General features: G+C 39.3%; 1 protein-coding gene across 1 annotated transcript in view; it reads left to right on the top strand.

The window, feature by feature from the left end:
* The window catches only part of MALRD1 (MAM and LDL receptor class A domain containing 1), a 215,974-nt gene that overhangs the window by 133,162 nt on the left and 62,687 nt on the right, over positions 1–20,125 (top strand). Inside the window, exons 23-25 of the mRNA XM_078378260.1 lie at positions 7,557–7,718; positions 13,097–13,254; positions 16,665–16,866. Of these exons, the coding sequence (XP_078234386.1) occupies positions 7,557–7,718; positions 13,097–13,254; positions 16,665–16,866 (522 nt within the window). The remainder of the gene's footprint in view (positions 1–7,556; positions 7,719–13,096; positions 13,255–16,664; positions 16,867–20,125) is intronic.

The following is a 20,125-nucleotide window of genomic DNA, read 5'->3' as shown; positions in this document are numbered from 1 at the left end:
GATTTGATTTGTACGCCGCCTATCTGGACCAATGGACCACTCTAGGCAGCTAAGGTAGGGAAAGGAAGGGTGTGTGGGAGTAAACTGTTGGGACGGCTGGCTGTGTGTGTGTGGTGGCTGCCTATCAGCTTCTGATCAGCAGCTGGTATGCTGAATCCATCCATCCATCCATCCATCCATCCATCCATCCATCCATCCATCCATGCCCAGAAATGCTCAAGGAGTGGAGGTGCACACAATGTGTCTCTGTCAGATTAAATGTGGAACTGTGAATATCAAAATTTTAAAATAAAACAGACATGATCAGATTGCAAAAGCAGTCAAAGAATAAAAGAAACTAAGAAAAAAATGCTGCATTGCTGCCAACAGAGGATAGTGTACTCTTTATCTTAGAAATGAACCTCTCATACCCTGCTTGCTGTAAGGGAATCAAAGTTTCTACTTCTTAGACAACTGTTACTGAGAGCTGCAGCATCACTGATTTCAGATCCAAAAAAGAAAGGAAGAGAGGAGAGAGAGAGAGGTCGGAAAGTGTAGAGAGAGGACCTGAGGGTTTTTCCTCATGTTCCTTTTCAACAGAAATAAACTGTTATTTTTTTCTTAAATAAACTTACTTGCTGTGCTGATGGGCAGCAGAAGAGAGAGCTGAGAGAAGAGGGGGATGACATGAAGGAAGAGAAGGCTTCCTACATTGCCATTATAAGAAGAAAACAATGAGAACTCTCCCTATTGCCCTTTTAAAGTTCCTCCCTCCCTTCCCTGTGACTGCATTAGAAAGCCACTCTCCTCAGTGATGAGATCAGGGCTTGCTCCTGATTGATAGAAAAAAGATGGGCTGCACCTCGCCTGACAAAACTCTGGGATCTGGAGTAGCTGCAATCCATGGCTTGATTTCCCATTTGTGCTTCGCCATTGGCAGGAATGGGGACTGGTCCATAAATATATATTCCCTCAAATACCAACATTCAAGCTGAACTCCAATATTACTTTTTTGCCATAAAGTCACTGAACCAAGATAATCAGTCACTCTTTTTGAACACACCTCTGGCTTCAGTGAACCTCTATATTACAAAATAAGCTTAGCTCAATTTATTATAGTAATCTATTAATTTGTAATATATTACTTTGAAATAGGCTGGAAATTTGTGTTGTAACATTGTGCTAAAAATTAATGGAACTGCTAGTGTGAGACTATGTGAAAGGTAGCATCCATTCTAGGAGGAGAGACTCATACTATTCTTCTGCCCTTTAAAAAACTGTAACTTTTACTGATGTCAGGGAAACTGCACACATAGAGAAAGCATTTTCAGTTTTTCTGAATGGCACTCAATTATACGAGGGTTTTATTAAAAGTTATTTTAAAAAGTGTTGATGAACCATCCAGTCAAATGCCTTGGCATGCTGAAATAAAAGCAGTTTTAGAGACAAATGGGAAAATCCTTTTCCCTTCACCTGAGAATTGACTTGGTTTACATCAAATACAAAAGGAGGAAGAGAAAATGTGAGTGGGCACCTGACTTCATTGACCCTACACATCTTATAACTGGTGTTAAATGTTTATTATAAACATCAGTTTATGCAAGTGAACTATTATAGTTCAGTTCCTGCGATTAGTTGATCTTTTCACAAGTGACAAAATCATGAGGCAGAAAGAGAAGACAGACATTTTAAAATGCCATCAGTTTCAGTTGTAGAAGCCCAGCTGTGTCGGTTTGTTGCAGACCAAGATATGAACAGGTCTATGACCCCTGAAAGGCAAATAAAGCGTTTTGGCATTAACATGTATGTAATGTGCCATGTGAGAGTTAAGCACATGCTTTAACATGTTTGGAAGAAATGAACTGTTTAACAGAATCAATGAATTCTGTGGATCTTATTCTTAGATCAGCATGTATGTAGGTGAAGTTTAATTTGAGATTGTCAAACCAGATGATCTCTGAGCATATTTTTCAAGATGTACTTTCTTAATTGGTGAAAGACATCTGGCATAGCACATCCTCACTTGTGTGCCTTGTTTTGTCTTTGGAAAGGAAACATTAGCTTTCTTTGAAAGTCTGATTTATGAGGCATGCATCTCTGTAAAAGTTTCATTTTTTGGAGAAAGAACAGGCAAATTGAGTAGAATACTCATTTTCTTAATGTCTCATTGGACTCACATTCCCATTCATTGAGCCTGACACAATTTCAAAGGAGGACACAACCGCCATTTCTGGTTCCCGTCTGACTAGGAGGGCATAGTATGAGAGGCCCAGGTTGTTTATGTCATTAAAACTCATAACTTCCAGGCGCGTCCTCAGCTGAGCATCCTTTCAGCTTTGGCCCAACCACTTCATTAGCTCTGAAGCTACTTGTACTTGTCCTCCACTCTTCTTCAGTAGCATGTTGGATGCCTTCTGACCTGAGGGGCTCATCTTCCAGCGTTATATCTTTTAACCTTTTTTTTTCAGTCCATGGTAAAGATACTGAAGTGGCTTACCAGTTCCTGCTCCAGATGGATCGCATTTAGTCAGAACTCTCCACTATGACCTGTCCATCTTGGGTGTCCCTGCAAGGCATATAGCCCCTAGTTTCTCTGAATTAAGCCCCTTCACCACTACAAGGCAGCAATCCATGAAGGGGCAGTGGAAGACAGGAGGGCCTGGCATGCTCTGGTCCATGGGGTCACAAAGAGTCGAAGAGTTGGACACGTAACGACTAAACAACAACAGACTGCAAGATAAATCTCTCTTGCTTGTCTTCTACAAACAGTGCTAGAGAATTCTATTGCACTGTTGGTTGTTGATTATTCCAGAAGTAATCCCAGCTATTTAGGCTGATTTCTTCTGTCCAGGCAAGGTGGATTGTAATGAAAGACTAGGTTCATTTGTAGTCACACAATAAAAATGTGGAGAAATCAACAGCTCTTCAGTCAGCAAAGAGTAAAATCAATTTAAAGTATTTTCATTTATAGACTTCACACTCTAAACTTTTTTCAGTCAAAAGAGAGAACAAAATACACTAGAAAACTAAGCTTTCATCACTGCAACCCTCATTGTCATCTAAGATTCTTTCATGCATCACCACCTTTCCCAAAATCCATTTTCCCAAAGGTACAATTTTCTTAAAAACCCTTAGGTACAATTTGTTAATGCAGGCAAGTATTTGCTACTTGACAAATAACAGAGACTTTGTCATTCAAGCGTGGCTTCCAATGGATCAGTGGCTTTGTTAACTAATACGTAAATTCAGATCAAGTGTGGTCAATATATACAACTCGTTCAGGGTGCTGACCAGACTATTTGTAAATCACACATAGTATATACACTTAAAAAAAACAATAGAGGTGGGGTGGGGGAATGACTCACTATCATTCAACAACTGAACTCACATTTACAGCATATTGTGCCTAAAAAATATAGGCAACTTGGGCAGTATCTTATTAGTTCTGGGCTGACAGATGGTATATAACCAGACACTCATTAGGATGTCTCTGATATTTAAGCTCTCTGTAAAAGTTACAGAACATGTGATAAGATTTAAAAGCCCAGGCAGTATCTTTGTTGGTAAGGAATTCCTAAGGATCTGCCCTGGCGTGTTGCTGAGGAGAAAAATATTAAACCTAGCAAGCACAAATGCTCTGTGAGCCTGTGGTATTCCATAATTTGTTAAATAGAATGCAGGTGTTCCAGATATTGGTAACATATAATTGACAATAGGAGAGTAGATTTTATTTGGTAATGCAGCCAAAATTTACTGATCTGGACCCAGGCTCTTTTTAGTGTAACCAAATATGTCAATTTCTCCCTCTGTTTCTCCTTTTAAAGAAATGAATCAATGTCATACAGTAGCTCATCCAAGAAAGTGTTAAGAAAGGAAAAGATAAAATTAGAAATGGTCTTCTTCATCAGTGCATTTCTGACATCTTGGCAGATAGAGAACATGAAAATCCTCTCAGAACTAACCCTTATACAAACTGACAGGGTGAAAACCTACTTTACTTATAAGAAACATAGTTATTATGAATTTCTTATGAACTCTCTGGAGGCAAAAATGTTGAAGTTGAGGCTGTACTACTTGGTGCGCATCATGAGAACGGAGGGTTCTCTGGAAAAAACAATAATGCTGTGAAAGATGGTAGGCAGCAGGAGAAGAGGAAGACCAAATATAAGGTGGACTGACTGCCTAAGGGAAGCAACAGGCTTAAATTTACAAGAGCTGAGCAGGGCAGTTGAAGATAAAGCCTTTTGGAGGTTGCTCACTCATAGGGTCACTATGATTTGGGGGTGACTTGATGGCACATAACAACAACAACAGTGGGGGGCCATTAGGAGGACAACTGCCAAAAGTGCTGTCAATCAAATGTGAAAATGGCATTCAATATATTCTGTAATGTAAAGCTTTAAAATTTTTTATATAAAACTTAATCTTAGCCCTGACCTGTCCACAACTGATTTCCTAAAAGACTTAAAATCAATCAGTTTAAGAATCTTCAAAACAGTTGGATCTCTTTTGCTGAGACAGAAGGAGTGATAAAACTAATTTAAGTAGGTAAATCACCAGATGTACATGGGGTTTCCGGGGAATTCTGTAATGCATTTGTGGATATTTTCTACATATTAATTCTTTGTAAGTATGTATTCTCTGGAAAGACATTCCTGTTAGCTGAACTGAAGTCAGAACCATAGCAAACTCCAAAACCGGGACTGATCCTACGGAACCAAGACCATATAGACTAGTATCTCTATTAAATAAGGATTTAAAATGCTTAATAGTCATTCTGGCAATGTGAATAGATAAATTTACAGAAAATTATATTTCAGTTGACTAGTCAGAATTTATGCTGCAATCAGGTATATGCCAATGGTCATGGCAGGCAAAACATAGCAATGCATTCTTCTCTTGATAGATTTAGTCAAGGCATTTGATTGTCTGGAGTGGTTCTTTCAATAACTACAGAAATTAGGTGTGGTAATAGATTTATCTCTTCTATTGCCCAATATAAATCTCAGCTCCACAGTCTTTGTTAATGTAAATATGCTGTGAACCCACCAGAGAGTGCTTGAACTATGGAGTGGTGTACAAACTGAAATAATAGATCGATAGATAAATAGATAGATGGAATTCCTAATCCTCACCTTTTCAACTGGAGTGAGACACCAGGCAAGGATGTTCTGTACCCCATCACCCATCATAATTGCTATAGAATCATTAGTGATTTTGATTAAATATAATGCACTAATAGAAGGTATAGAAATAAAATATAGGCATCAAACAACTCATCCATTCACAGATTATATTATTTCCTCTCTCAAACCCAGTAACAGCCCTTCCTGCTCAGAATGATATATTGGGATATTGTAATAAATGAAATGGCCAGATAGGCCAATGAGGTGGGCGCCTGGATGCAGGTCCAGGGGTTGACAGTTTGATTCTTCACTGCGCCTCCTAAGGAAAAAAAAATGTTCTTCTTATGCAAACCGCTTCTTATGCTTCTTTTGTGCATATCAGGCAATATGCACAAAACTATTGTTAAAGATATTATTCACAGATGACATTTTTAAACCCTCTACTCTGCCATTAGTGAAAATTCACAAGCTATCTCACCCAGATAAAGAAGGTATGATCAAACAGCATCCTTGGTGCATATATGTGTTTACTGTCCTTTTGACATTATAAAAAATAACATGTCAACACATAATTTTTTTGCAAAGCACTTTTATCACTCTGTTGGCAGAAATGGTGATATTTTACATAGAAGTCTTGCAGTGTGCCAAGAAGTGGCAAAAAAGGGAAATTCCTTGAGGAGCTTGATGTACGTAGATCAGGGGTGTCCAACCTTTCACCTTCCCTGGGCCACATTAGAAGATGAAAATTTGGTTTAGGCAGCACGTACATTTGGTTTGGGCCGCATGGGGGGGCAGCCCTAGCCGTCCTCCGCAGCCCCGCTCCAAGCGCACTTACCGGCAGCTGCGATCTCAGACAGCAGAGGCTGCCAGCTTGGACTCCGGCGGCTTTATGGGGCCGAGAGGGGGTCCACCTATTGACGGGGATGGCGCAATGCAGTCAGGCAGCCCCCCTGTCCCCTCCCCTCCCACTCCTTCCTTCCTTCCCTCTCTCCCCCTCTACTGTTGTGACATGCCCCGGCCACATTCCGGCCGCAAGCGTCAGCAGTGTAACTTGAAACTTTGGAATTTCTTTGTTTAAAAAAATTGCACTGGGCCGCATTACGAGCTGACCTGGGCCGCATGCGGCCCTCGGGCCATGGGTTGGACAAGCCTAACGTAGATTGACAAGGTCTGGTTTATAACTCTTGTGCACAAGCTGAAAGTTTGAACTGGAACTGAACAAGACCATGTCTTACATGCCTGGATAGCTTTCACTTCTATGCAAATACTACAACATTGTTCTGGAGACCATCAATCCAGTAGAGGAAAGTTTAGACAGATGAACTAAAGTGAATGTCTGTCTGTAAAATGATAATCATATTAGAACTGCAGAGCCAGAAGAGACCATATGGATCATCGAGTCCAGCCCCTGTCAAGGAGGCCTGATGTGGAACTGGACTCCCAACCACTGGCTCTGCAGCTTGAGACCTAGACCACTAAGCTGTCCAGCAGATCTGTTAGTTCTTGTTTTTGTAGTAGCATAACCAGCAATATTGACAGTACTTAGAGATTCAAAGCATTCGTCAAACTGAACTAATTTTATTGTTTACATCTTTACTATTCATTCAGTGTGCAACCAATTATGTTTACAAAGTATTCTTAATTTGAGGCAATTTGCCTTTAAAAGTTATGTCATTTGTTTTAATCCATCATAACTATGCAAGAGGATTTTGGTCAAAATCAACTTTTCTTTTAATTAATAAAAAAAAAACCACCACAAAACTCCATCCCTTGCAGGGCCTTGAAGCTTTTAAAGTGACACCAAGTTTTGTTCATTATAGCTGGAAATATAAACTTATTTCCACTGTCACCTGATGTATGCATCGAGCTGTCATGGAGCCCGAGATGGAATTTGCAGTTGTGATCATGTCTTGTGGTGGCTTCTCATAAGTATCTACCTGGATGCTGCAAAAACAGAAGAGTGGACTAGATGGTCTCTTCCATCATGGCTCTGGAGTTGGGGGAGGCTTAGGATTTTTCTATGTACATTTTTTGCATTTCAAACCCCATGGTTACCTTGCATCCCATGACTATGATTCTTTATAACGCTGTTTGCTTTACACGTCTCAAGTGCTTGACATCTTGAACCTGCCCTAGAATATAAGAATCTTTTTTGATGTGTTAAATGTTGTTTCCAGTCTGCCATTTTCTTGTTTTAGTAGAATTGTCTTCAATCTTAATGGCCGGGATCTAATGGTTGTTGTGGGGGTTTTTGGGCTCTTTGGCTGTGTTCTGAAGGTTGTTCTTCCTGATGTTTTGCCAGTCTCTGTGGCCGGCATCTTCAGACTGGAGTAGAAACCCTGTCCATGCTTCAGTCTTCTTAGTCTGTATTTTTAATGTACTGTGAACAGATATTGAACAGTGTTCTGGAAACATCGGTAATGATCAGTGGGGTCTTTCTTACATTGACAGGCCAATATACCACTGTGCCAGGAAGCTGTAACTTTGAGACTCAAGGCCATGACTGGACCACTTTATGTGGATTTACACAAGACCCCAGAGCTGATCTTGACTGGCACATTGGCAACAGTACTGTCATCGAACAAGAGGATTTAACCAGAGACCACACACCGGGTAATGTGTCATTCTTCTCAGACTTTTTGGGGGGAAATGATTGAAAGCTGTTATTCTTCAGCCGGATATCTATGCAAGCCATTTGCCGAAGGAATAGCAAGCCAGGGGCCAGTGATGGACATGAAATCAATTCTGTGTGCTCGGCAAGCAAGAAAAAAAATACAGTGAGAAAATGCTGCTGAGAGCTAATTGCACAATCTGGGGGAAGGAAAGAAGAAGGGATATTTCCTGTTTCTTTTCTGTGATGACAATATAGGCGTAAACAAGATGCCATAAAATACTGAGAAGAGTTGAGCAGCACTGAACAAATACACTGAATTTTGTCTGCTGGCACAAGTGAAATCTGAATTAAATAATGCAGGCTGGGGGTTGCCAATTATCAGGCATTGGTTGGATTAGCAACATTCAATGTAATTCTATAGATTTTTTCCTTTTAAAATTGCTCCAGTTATACTATTCCTGATTCTTTGCTGAGGCTTAGTGCATTTATTTGTATCTTGAAATAGAAAGCTATGACATGGTCTAGAGGGGCGGGGTAAAAATCAAATAAATAAAAATAAATAAATAAATAAAATGTAAAGATACTCATTAATTGGGACCTGACTGGATTGAGGAAACCCTGTTCTGGTAAATTATATCAGCCTGCTGTATATTTCCCTGCATCTTTTTTTTAAAAAGCTGTTAATTAAAGTCTTGCTTGTAAACTTTCCATTTTCTTGGCCTATTTCAATGCAGAATTAAGAGTAGCAAGAGGTGTAACCTCTATTGACTATAGTGATGAATGGTGCCCATGCAGGCTTCTTTTGTAGCAGGCTTCTTGTCTAATGGATTTTATAATGACCTGTAAGAGAACTTCTGCAAGTATAATGTCCAGCTGCAAGCCAGATGACACAGACCACCCTGGAGATACATGCAGATGCAATTTAAGGTCAAAACTGGTGGAGTCAAGGCACTGTGTAGGTAAACAATGAGGAAGGAACAATAAGTGATGCACAGACAATGAGCTGCAACACATTGTAAGCATAGCTGCGGACCATCCTGGCTTTAGAGACTATGGTCAGGCGTTTTTACCTGCATTAGCAAAGTTTAATGTACTTCCATCAGTCCTGATAGAAGGCAGATACAAGAACATTCACTATAAAGAGCGCTTATGTCCTTGTGAGGCTGGTGTGGTGGAGCGACTCCTGCAAGTATTGCTCCTTCTACACTGGTTTCCTTGACACTTTTATTCATCCAGTTTTGCAAAGCATCCCAGGAAGAGATGAGGAGTACTATACATGCTATCTGCTGGCAGACCAGTGTCCATCAGTAACGATTGATGTGGCCAGTTTCTGTACGGCAGCACTAGCCTGCAGGCGAGAAATGGTGCCTTAATCCTCTCTATATATACATGTATGTATGCATATATGAATATGTATGAATTGGGGGTGGGGTTATGCTCCTAACAATTATTTATGGAATTTTTATCCCTAACAGCCTGCCGCACATAATGTATATTATAATTGTATTGATTCTGTTTATTCTTACGCAGTTATTCTGTGTTATTCACATCTGATCTGCTGATCGTACAGATAGAATTCCCTAAGTGATAAATAGAAATAATGCCTACATGGTTCCACTTGTGGAAAGTTCAACAGTGAAGGTATTGATAGCCTAATAGCCTCCTGAGGCTCACCCAAAATGAGCTCAACCATTTGGAAGAAACCTCAAGCTTTCTTACTCTTGAGGAAACTTCCTAATCAAATAAAAACCTCTTAGGAACTTAAGCATTAGAAGGCTTCCTAAACCTGTGCCTTCTTCCACTGCTGCCTTCTTAGCATGAGTGGTTGTTCAGCCTCTTTCTCCAACTCCACAGCCAAGGCAGAAGTCCGATAAGAGGATAATTCCAAGGTTGCTATGGCTGAGGGGCCTAGTCTAGTGTCTTCAGGGGCATGTGGGTTGGCTGGACTCATTAAAAACTCATGGAGAATCAGCTTCAGAATATACCTCTGGGAATGGGGTGTTCTTCCTCTGAGCATGACATATTCTTCTGAGAATGAGGTACTGGGATGTGGTCAATTGGACATATACTGAAGAACACACCCAGCAATGCGCCACCAAGATTTATGCAATTTACCAAGCATATATCACTAGTAGGATTCTGACCAACACATAACAGTAGTATTATGCTTTGGTGGCTGTACACTCATGGAAGAACAATCCAATGAAGCTGTGTTGTTTCACACATGTATTATTTGATCTTTCATTGCCTAATAATAATGGTAGTGATGTCAAGTCAGTTCTGACTTATGACAACCTGTTCCAGGGTTTTATAGGTAGAGAGTACTCAGAAGTCGTTTACCATTCCCTTCTTCTGGGAATCTTCTGGGAGTGCCCTGGAACTGTGTTCTATGCCCAGTTCTACACAGGCTGAACTCCTCTGGCTCTGCAGCCAGAAACCTAGGGCAGTGAGCTATTCAGCCAGCTACTATATGTGAAACATTTCTGCATTGGAAGACAGAAACACTTCTGCAGCTGCTCAGACTGTGTTCACTCAGTAGCAGTAAGAGAGGCAATTCTCTGCATTGAACTGAATTGGAGCAAAGGGTATCAGATCACATTCACTACCCTTTGGATGAATAAAAGGGGGCTGCCATTGTAGTTTCACCCAGCTTTCCATGTATTATATCTTTAACATGTTCATTATCAGGAATGGAAGTTACAGTGCCTGTCATTCTATACTGCAACCATCTATCAGTTTTGAACCAGATTAACTATCATGGCATCTCTCAAAGAATTCTGGGAAAGGTGCTTGTTAAGGCTGCAGAGAAATGTTCTGGTTCTGCCTTTCGCAGAACTCATATTTGTGAGATCCCCACCTTTACTACCTACACCAAAGACATCATCTCCACCCTTTGAAAATAACTGGGAACTTTTCCCCTCTCATTTGTCACTACACACCCTTCTACTGAAAACCGAATGGCAGCAAGAAATGACATAAAATTGAAGGCAGAACCGAGCAAGTTTCAACCCACCCTTAAAAGGCAGCCCTATTTAAGTCTTCGAGATCTGTTATGTGACAATTTTGAGACCCATTAGATATCTTGACTTCAAGGAACAGGAAAACCCAAATTACATATAATTGTATATGACAGCAAAGGGAGCCACTTCAATGAGGAATGATCTTTTGAAGCTGAAACCCCAATCCAGCTGGACCAGATTCTCTAAGCACTGTAGTGAGGGGCTCCCTGGCAAACACTTTATTTGCACTTTGTCCATTTTTGCTATCTTGAAATGTTGATTATCAGTTAAACAACTGCTGCTTGAAGGAGGTGCTAACAACACTTTCCATCAACCTGTACCCTTGTTGCACACCTTCATAACAAACACTGTGTCATGTGCATTAATTACTTCCCCAGATTGCTTCATCAGACACCTCACCTGCTGCCCTTCATTACACTAGCATGTCACTGGAATTAACAACTTAATGAAGCAGACCATCGCTTAAAGCCTAGAGAGTGTGAGCATCTGGCTCTTTCTCAGCCTCCTTCACACTTTGAGTACATGTGATAAACCCAATAAAAAAGTGAACTGTAGACTAAAATGTCCTTCAATTTGATCCAGCAAGGAAATTTTGATGCCCTTGATTAAAGATAAATAACCATCTAAAACAAAAAAAGTCCACTCAAAAAAGAGATGGGAAATATGCTGTCAGATTCTCAAAGGTATTTAAAGAGGTTAAAATAATCAGTGAGCATTGATTGAATATAAGCTGTAGCAAGTGGGAAGAAGGTTTTTTAAAAATGTTTTTTGCACGTCCCTTTAGAAATGCTTACTTGCTCCCCTGACCTACCTATTTGCCCTGTAGTACCAAACAAAATGTTTTGGCACTGTCTCTCTTTAAAATTCTTTTTATTCAGGCAGGCAACCAAGCTGGGAGATTGTAAGAGGAGTTTTTAATGTGTTTGAGTGTAGATATTTCTGTTTGTATGTTTATTCTTCATGATTTGTTTTTGAATGTTTTTTGAAATTTTTTTGTACATTAATCTTTTACATCTTTCTTTTTCACTTGTTCTTTTTATCCATTTTACTGTTTGCTACAATTTGGTGGAAGGGGAGAGAAAGGCAGAATACAAATCCAATAATCAAATGAATAATACTACGTTGCCAATGGTATCCTGTACTTTATTTTGTTTCTTGAATAAGGGTATAACATAGACCTTCATTCAGGCAACTCTTACTCCTTCTTGTTGCCCTAAGTAGTATTTTTCATCAGCTGACATCCAAGCATAGTCCAGGATATTATGGGATGGGGGGGTTAGGGGAGATGCATTGGACCTTGTGAAGCATTCTGTGCAGCTGCAATAACATGGATTTTGTGGAAAGTCATCAAGGGTAGATTCTAGATAGGTGAACAATCTTGCATTGCAGGGCAAGGAGACGGTTTATGTTTTCTAACAGAAAAGCATGTGCCAAATGTTCAAAGAACTCCATGACCTCTAAGGAAATGCACTGCTTAAAATATGAGATCCTTGGATCTTTCTTTTCTCTTCATTTTATCTCAGAAGTCTGGAAAAAAGTTTATTTGTATTTCTCCTGCACAGCAGAACCTGCCTGGTTCTACAGAGATTAGGTGCTAAATAGAAAGGTATTGTTACAATTAAATATAAGAACCATTATCATGTACGAGGAAAAAAAGTTGCTCAAAAGCCTGGCAATATTTGGGAACAGTATCTTGTGCAAGAAGATCTGTAATTTCTGTGTTCAGTTCCCCTAATATTGATTAAATAAGGAACAAAGAAAAAGTTTCAGAAATATTATTTTGACTCCACTCCTGTTTGTAGCTGGCTGGATAGCTCAGTGGGCTAGGTTTCTGGTTATGAGTTCAATTCCTCACTGAGCATCTCAGAAGAGCCAGCCTGTGTGGCCCTTTCAAGGTTTTCGAAGTCAGATTTTACTTAATAGCACACTATCACTTTAGGGAAAGCATAGAAAAGCAGACCGTTGTGTGCTTCTAGAGAATTTGTTTCCAACCTTGGGTAACCCATGTATTCCTAGACAGCGATTCCCAGAAGCTTTCACCACTGGCTGGGGTTTCTGGGAGTTGTAGTTCAAGAACACTTGGGTAACCCAAGTGTTATAACTTATCATGGATCGCCTACAAATTCACCTCAGACTGAAGAAGCAACTTGGATGAGTAGTGAAATGTTTCCACCTGACAAGAAAGGAGTCCAGTTGCCATGACTCAACTTCCAGATAACCTCACCTGGATGACTGAGAATCTTCACAGATAAACTTATCATTATGTCTTTGTCTTTTATATGTCACCCTAAGAGAAATAGAGTTCCTTCATTTTAATACTATAATAATACTGAGATGGCATCTTTCTCTACTTGAAGGGAATGGACATAATTTCTTATACGTTAATTCATCTTCTCAACAAGAAGGCAACAGAGCAAAAATAGTTACCACTAGATTCTTCCCAGCCAGTCTGGGTATATGCAGACTCCGTTTCTGGTTTTGGATGTGTAATTCCCCCAACGCTGGAATCTTAAAGGTAAGCAAAAGAAGTACTTACTAGCTGTCTGATTAGGATAGCATTATCCATCCTTTTCTTGGTAACCGGTTACAATAGTACCTTGGTTTACAAAATTAATATGTTCTCTGGAAAGTTGTGTAATGCAGAAAATTTGTAAACTGAAATGTGGATTGCCATAGGAATGGGGGCAGCTCTACAAACCTCCAGGCACAATGCATCCTGGGGAAACTTTCTTTGCAAATCAAAATGAACTGGGGGGGGGGACGTAAACTGAGGCATTATTTTCAACAGATTTCCATTTGTAAACCAAAAATTACGTAAACCAAGGCGTTCGTAAACCGAGGTAGTACTGTACATGATTTCTCATAACATGTTCCTAATCTGAACAACAGTAACACTGGCAATGGTACGCAGTTCTCATTTCTTGACAGGCTTGTGTGTAGCTCCACTACCCAGACACCATACATAATCATGTATATACTGATTATGTATATATTATACTGCTCATGTTGTTGTAGTAGATATAACAGTTCTCAGCAGCATATATTCACACCGTTCAGTCTTTTAAGCTAGATTGCACTTGTTAATAGCAAAAAGGCAGTGCTGTATAATATTCACCCTTGCATTGCCTTTTATAATAGATGATGTATGTACAATGATCACTAATTAATTTATTTGTATTGCAATTCTGTGTATGTCTATTTAGAAATTAGCCCCATTGATTTCAATGAGACTTTGCTTCCAGCCTTCTGGTATTTTCCAGCTTTGATTGAAAGAACTATAAAAGATGCTCAAAATATGTTCCCTAATTGCAAAAATTAGGGGCTATTTCTCCTCACATCAGCTTTTCCAGTTCATCACTCCATCAGCTATTTGTACTGAGATTCAAGATGAGTAAAGCTGGTAAGGATACCCAGCATAGTGTAGCAGATAGAGAGACAGACTACGATTCAGGAGGCCTGGGTTTGAATCCCTGCTCAGCCAAGGGGTGTAGAACTGGTAAAACCACTCCTTAAACATCTCACTTAGCTTGAAAGTTCTACTAGAGTTACTATAAGTTCTGAACTGATGGCACATAAGAACACAGCTGTTAAATACAGCCATGCATAGAGCATCTTACTTCTTTCATAGCAGTTTTGATGGCTGACCTTCAACCCCTGTATTGCTTTTCAATCTAGAATGAGGAGAAGAGAATAATTGCAGGTTCACTGTTCAGCAACCATTCACAGCAGTGCTACTTGAACATATTGCAATAATCCTGGAAGTTGAAGCAAAATTAATTCCCCTTGTGATAATATATGTCCAATATTTCAGTTTTCCAGCTTGTTAGGCAGTCTATATTACATAAACTGCTGTGAACTGGGGTATAATAAATTTTGGCAAGGACAAGTTGATGTCATTGCAAATGGCTAGTTTTTCCTACTTACTTCAGCTCATTTTTGAAAGGGGGAAACATGCTGGTCATGCAATTTTGGTACTGTTTTCCATGTTTGACATTATTTCTTTGGGCAAAGTGTTGCTTATCACATTCATTATTGCTGCTGCAAATCAGTAGTTTTCCTTATAACAATTCTGAGATAAGGCAAAACCTTGAAAGGATCTCCAGGATCAACCACTTCAATCATGAGGTTATGTGCCAGCACGTCGACTCCATTTTATAGTGACCCTTAAAGTCCTTTCATCAACAGCCAAGCTCATATCTTGCAAATTCAAAGCTGTGGCTAACTTGGTTGAATGCATGCAACATATATTTGTTTTCCTCTTTTCTTCCTGCTTAGGGTTTTTCACTGCATTTATTGTTTCTTCTAGTATGCCTTGCTATTTTATGATGTCTGTGATGTTCAGTTTAGTCACTTTTTCTTCCAGAAAGAGTTCAGACTTGATTTCATCTAGGACCCACTTATTTATCTTCCCATCACATCTGGAAACGTTTCCCCAATGCTACAATTCATTTTACTGCTAAATATTTGTTATGTTTCTCTCCTCAGTATCTTTACAGCAATTGGTCTTGAGCCTCCTTTGATGTTGTGGTAAATGTGTAAGATCATTCTTGGTCCATCTCCATGTTTGAGGGAGCTCCAGTTAAATTGTTTTCTCTCTCTCTCTTATAGGCCCATGTTAATGTTGATGGGCACCCTCAAATATACCTGGCCATAGAAGCTACACTCCAAAAGGTTTTGGGTTCTGCTGTTTCTTTAGAACCCTAGACTGTTCTTAGACAGGTCACTCCCAGGACACTGGGGACGTTAAAGTAGAGGACTATCAACTTTGTTGTCCAGTGTGAAATGAAAAGTGCCCTCAGAGGTCAGGTTTATAAAATTGTTGTTGTTGTTGTTGTTGTTGTTGTTGTTGTTGTTGTTGTTGTTTACTTTCATATCTCACTTTTTTCCAGTGAGCTCAAGGAAGCATACATGGGTCACTTCAAGCTAAAGTAGTATGACTGGGCCAAAGTTACTCAGTGATTTTTATGTCTTACTGGGATTTGATCCCAGAACCTTTGAATCCTAGTTAGACTTTATAATGGCCACACCAGCAGTTATTTATTGAACAAATGCTCTCTTTTTGAGCATTTCTTCAACGTCTATCCATTTCTAAAAGGAAATAACTATATTTGCTATCATGGAGTTTTCCCAAATGTAAAGGGCCAAATTCCATTGCACACTTAGTCATGTGTATGTTAGATGCAATGATCAGTCACTATTTTCTTCTTTTTCCAATCCTCCTCTTAAATGAATCAGTCATGTAGATTAATCTTAGTTAATATTAGTTGACTGGTATGTTTAATTTGATTATCTGTATTATAATTATGTTTTGTGGGGTTTTTTTAAATGTTGTTTGTTGTTCTACTATGTTGTGAATGGCCCAGAGTGGCCTTGATAGCCAAATAGGCAGTATAGAATTTGAGTGAAAGAATGAATGGATAATCTAATCTAATCTAATCTAATCTAATCTAATCTAATATCTAATCTAATCTAATCTAATCTAATCTAATGAACAGCTCAGAGTCAGTTAGTGTACTTCACAGCTACATGAGTATTTGAATATTGATATTTTCAGTCCAACACTCAAAATACCATACCAATATTGCAAACACATGTATTCAGGGTCCATTTTCACAGTGTTTCATTACCAGTGCTCAGGAAACACCATTCTGGCAGTCTGCATAAAAATGGGATGAGAAATCTTCCTTAACATAAACAGACAAATAAAGTAAACCGACCTCTCTGCTGAAATGGTACTTACTAACTGTACGTACAAATTCATTTTCTAAACTATCACTGTCTGAACTACAGGACAAAGGGGAGGATTTGTGTATGTTCAGTAGTGTCTGGTTTGAGAGAGATTCCTCCAAACATTTGACTTTTGCCCTTATAGAATGATACTGACACAATGATATGTGAGTGTGTTCTTGACTTTGCTATCAACAGGTGTTTACCATTGAAGAATTTGGAATGGACATGTTGATGTGGGCTGCAACTGGAGTGCAAAGCAGTACATGGACCTATGCAAATGTGGTCCTTTCCAGCAATCGCCCTTTCAAAGTAGCATTTGAAGCTGAAGTAGGAAGTAATGAGGCCATAGAATTTGCTCTTGATGACATTTCTTTCATTCCAGAATGTGCATCGGGAGGTATGTACAACCCTCTTCCTCTTTTCCTACTGCCTTCTACCTTTCCCAGCATTATTGTCTTTTCCAGATAATCTTGCCTTCTCATTATTTGCCCAAAGTAGAACAGCCTCTGTTTGAATATGTTTGCCTCCAGAGTGCATTTGTTTGTTTTTCTGCTAGTCCAGGGAATCCACAAAGCTCTCCTCCAGGACTGCATTTCAAACAAATATCTTTTTTCCTTGTCAGTTTTCATTACTGTCTAGCTTCCACATCCATACATGAGTATCTTTTCCAGGATTTTAAAAAACCTTTCTGCCACTATTTTAATGAGTTCTGTCAGGTGTTAGCCTTGAAGAGTTCAGTCCAAAATGGGTCTGTTCTGAGGTAAATTCCATGGGATGTAGAGTTCACAGGATTGCAAAGGAATGCTATTTCAAGCTGTTGAAAAGCCATTCGTTCTTGAATTCTCCTATACTGTATGTGGCTATGATGACCCAGTTAATTGCCCTTATTTGCATGTGAATGAGGTAGCTGTATCAAAATTAGTCATTTATCTAACTATACATGTTTGAGGAGGATATCTTCTCCATGGCTAGCAGTAAGCAGATGGCAACAGCAGCAGTTAAGGCTAAATGAAAAATGAGAGCAGTGCTGAAAAACATGTTAATGAATAATTTCCCACCAGTTGCACTACTCTAATTATGACCTCCAGTTGCAAAACCTGTGGGTCTCTTCAGTGAGTTGTTTAACACCATGTTTTAAAACAATGCCTCTTTTGTCAGAGATGATAAAAACTCACCTAATGGGAAATATGTAGCACACTTGAAATGCTTGTGATGCAGCACAATCTTGTAATTATGCAAAACGTGTCAGTGATCACTGAGTAAGCTAATCGCAATATGCTCTGTATTGCTATTATTTTGGATGTTTCATTAACAATCACTTCTACAGATTGGGAGCTCAAACTGGAAGTTAAGGTGAACTCCAGCCAAAGTTTAGCCCCATTAAATCCCATTGATTTCAAAGGGAGATGTGTATTTAAAGACAATTGCCAACTTGCCCACAGACAGGGACTTTCCCTCCCAAAGGAGTTGGTAAGAGATCAGTAGAGATATTTTTGATGATGACATGTCCAACCTGAAAATCCTATAAATCCATGGTTTACTGTGCCTATATAACCTTTCCTCAAATTGCTTCATAAGTTGCTTCTTACTATTGTTCTTTGCTAGGCTCATGGGAAAAACTGAATGCACACTTACATGGCTGTCCACTTACACAGCTTCAGACTCCATTGATTGGGATACAAAGAGAGAGCAGTAAATCAGTGTCTTTCTGGTGAATAATGCAGAATGGTTTTGAATTACAGATAAGCCATTATAGCTTTTTTTCCTGGTTTGGATCATGGCTCTCAAAATGAAAACATGAAGACATCTAAATCTACCTCTGAGAAAGCCTGCCTTTGCTAAGTCATAGCAAACAGGGCAGCACAAACATAAATGTAAAGGTGACATTATAGATGTACATTTATATGGATACTTTTTGACATGACCTTGACACTATTATTTAGTTCAGTAGTTCCTAACCTTGAGTCCCCAGATGTGTTTGGACTACAACTATCAGAAATCCTGGCCAGCACAGCTAGTGGTGAAGGTTTCTGGGAGTTACAGTCCAAGAACATCTGGGGACCCAAGGTTGGGAACCACTGATTTAATCAGAGGCATTTTTGCTGGACTTCAGCTATACCATAGCTACTGTATTTGAATTGCCAGGTAAGAAAAATCTCAGAATCACTCACTATCTGGACACTAGTATGAAGAATTTCCAGTGAGTCGGTGCTGATTATGGCGAGGAACTGGTTACGTTGCTTTTTAAAATAAGCAAGAGTCCGCAATTAATTTCTGCCCAATTAATGAGAGATGAAGTATTGGCCCTGAGCACGATGAAAGACAATAGTGCCTTCATTTAAAAAAAAACAACACAGAGGTTTAAAAACACTTTTAAGCATCTCCCCCATATCACTATCTCAGTGTTTGTTTGTGTAAACATATATTTGTACAAATGTCTTGTGTTTTGCAAATGATTCTTCTTTTATTTTGCTCAAAGTATTTACTTTTTGTTCGGCAACTTTTAAGAGCAAGATAAAAGGGATGAGAACATGGTGTCTCACTTTCCCTCTATTATTTTCTTCCCTGAAAGTGCGGCTTTGTGGCTGCAGACATTTTCGTTCTCTTTCTGAGATATTGCCTTTCTAGCCTCACTTTAATTACTTTAGGTTTCCCAGGGCAACATGTTCTAAATGGAAGCAATCACAATTTAGTTGGGCGGTAGCTCTAAGCAAGAATGCGCTATTCACTTTCTTAAGTTCACCAAAGGTTTTTATTGGCTCCTAAATAGCAAGAGACAAGAGCATTTTGCGAGACTTCAGAATATTTTTGAGTGTCTATGAACATGAACATGCAATATTCCAGCAAAAGGATCCCTTGTCAATATTCATTGAAAATGAAGGGTTGCCCTTGGCCAACCCTTCATTTTGCCAATGATATTGTTCTGCCTTTAACATAAGGCTTTTTTCTGCCTTCTATTATTACCCTGGTGAGGTACTGTATTTTTTAAATCGTGCTGCTGAGTCATGTACAGCCATAATGTACTGGTCATAATAGCAATTGTTTTGCAGGGTACCAGCTAACAGTTTTGTGTGTGGTCTTCACACACAAACTTCTTTTAAGTTATACTTCTGGAATCTTGCGGATCTCAACTGCTTTTTAAGAAAACTCTCAGACTGCAGTGTTGAACCCAGTCATTTGGGAATCGTCTTCAGGGCTGGGTTTCCTGCAACAAGACAAAGGCTTGAAAATGTGTATATAAAAGTCCACAGTTCAGCTCTTTCTTCAGTTCTTGACGTCACTGGAACTACTGCAGCACGTTAGATCAGTAAAAAAAAATAAACACAAGCCCTTAACAGTCGCGGGGTGACCGTTGCTTAGGAAAAGATTATGTGTTTATGTGTCCTAAAAGTTTACTCCGTTTTAAAATTTTCATGACAAATCCAAAAAGCCTCATGAAAATCAATGGCATGATAAGTGATTTTGGAGGATTATTATGCAAATAAAAAGTGCACAAGGACTGACTCTCCATTAAATGAAATAGGTCTGATGCCAGGTTTAAGTGGAAGGTGAATAATGAATCCTCTGTTGTTTGTTGTTTTGTGCCATCATGTCACCTCCAACTCATGACCACCCTACAAATGAGTGATCTCCAAAATGTCCTGTCCTCATCTGTC

This window comes from Pogona vitticeps, chromosome 6, assembly GCF_051106095.1.
Source record: "Pogona vitticeps strain Pit_001003342236 chromosome 6, PviZW2.1, whole genome shotgun sequence".
In the NCBI taxonomy this organism is placed as follows: domain Eukaryota; kingdom Metazoa; phylum Chordata; class Lepidosauria; order Squamata; family Agamidae; genus Pogona; species Pogona vitticeps.
Note: the sequence above shows the minus strand (reverse complement) of the source record. Positions and strands in the feature narration are given on the sequence as shown.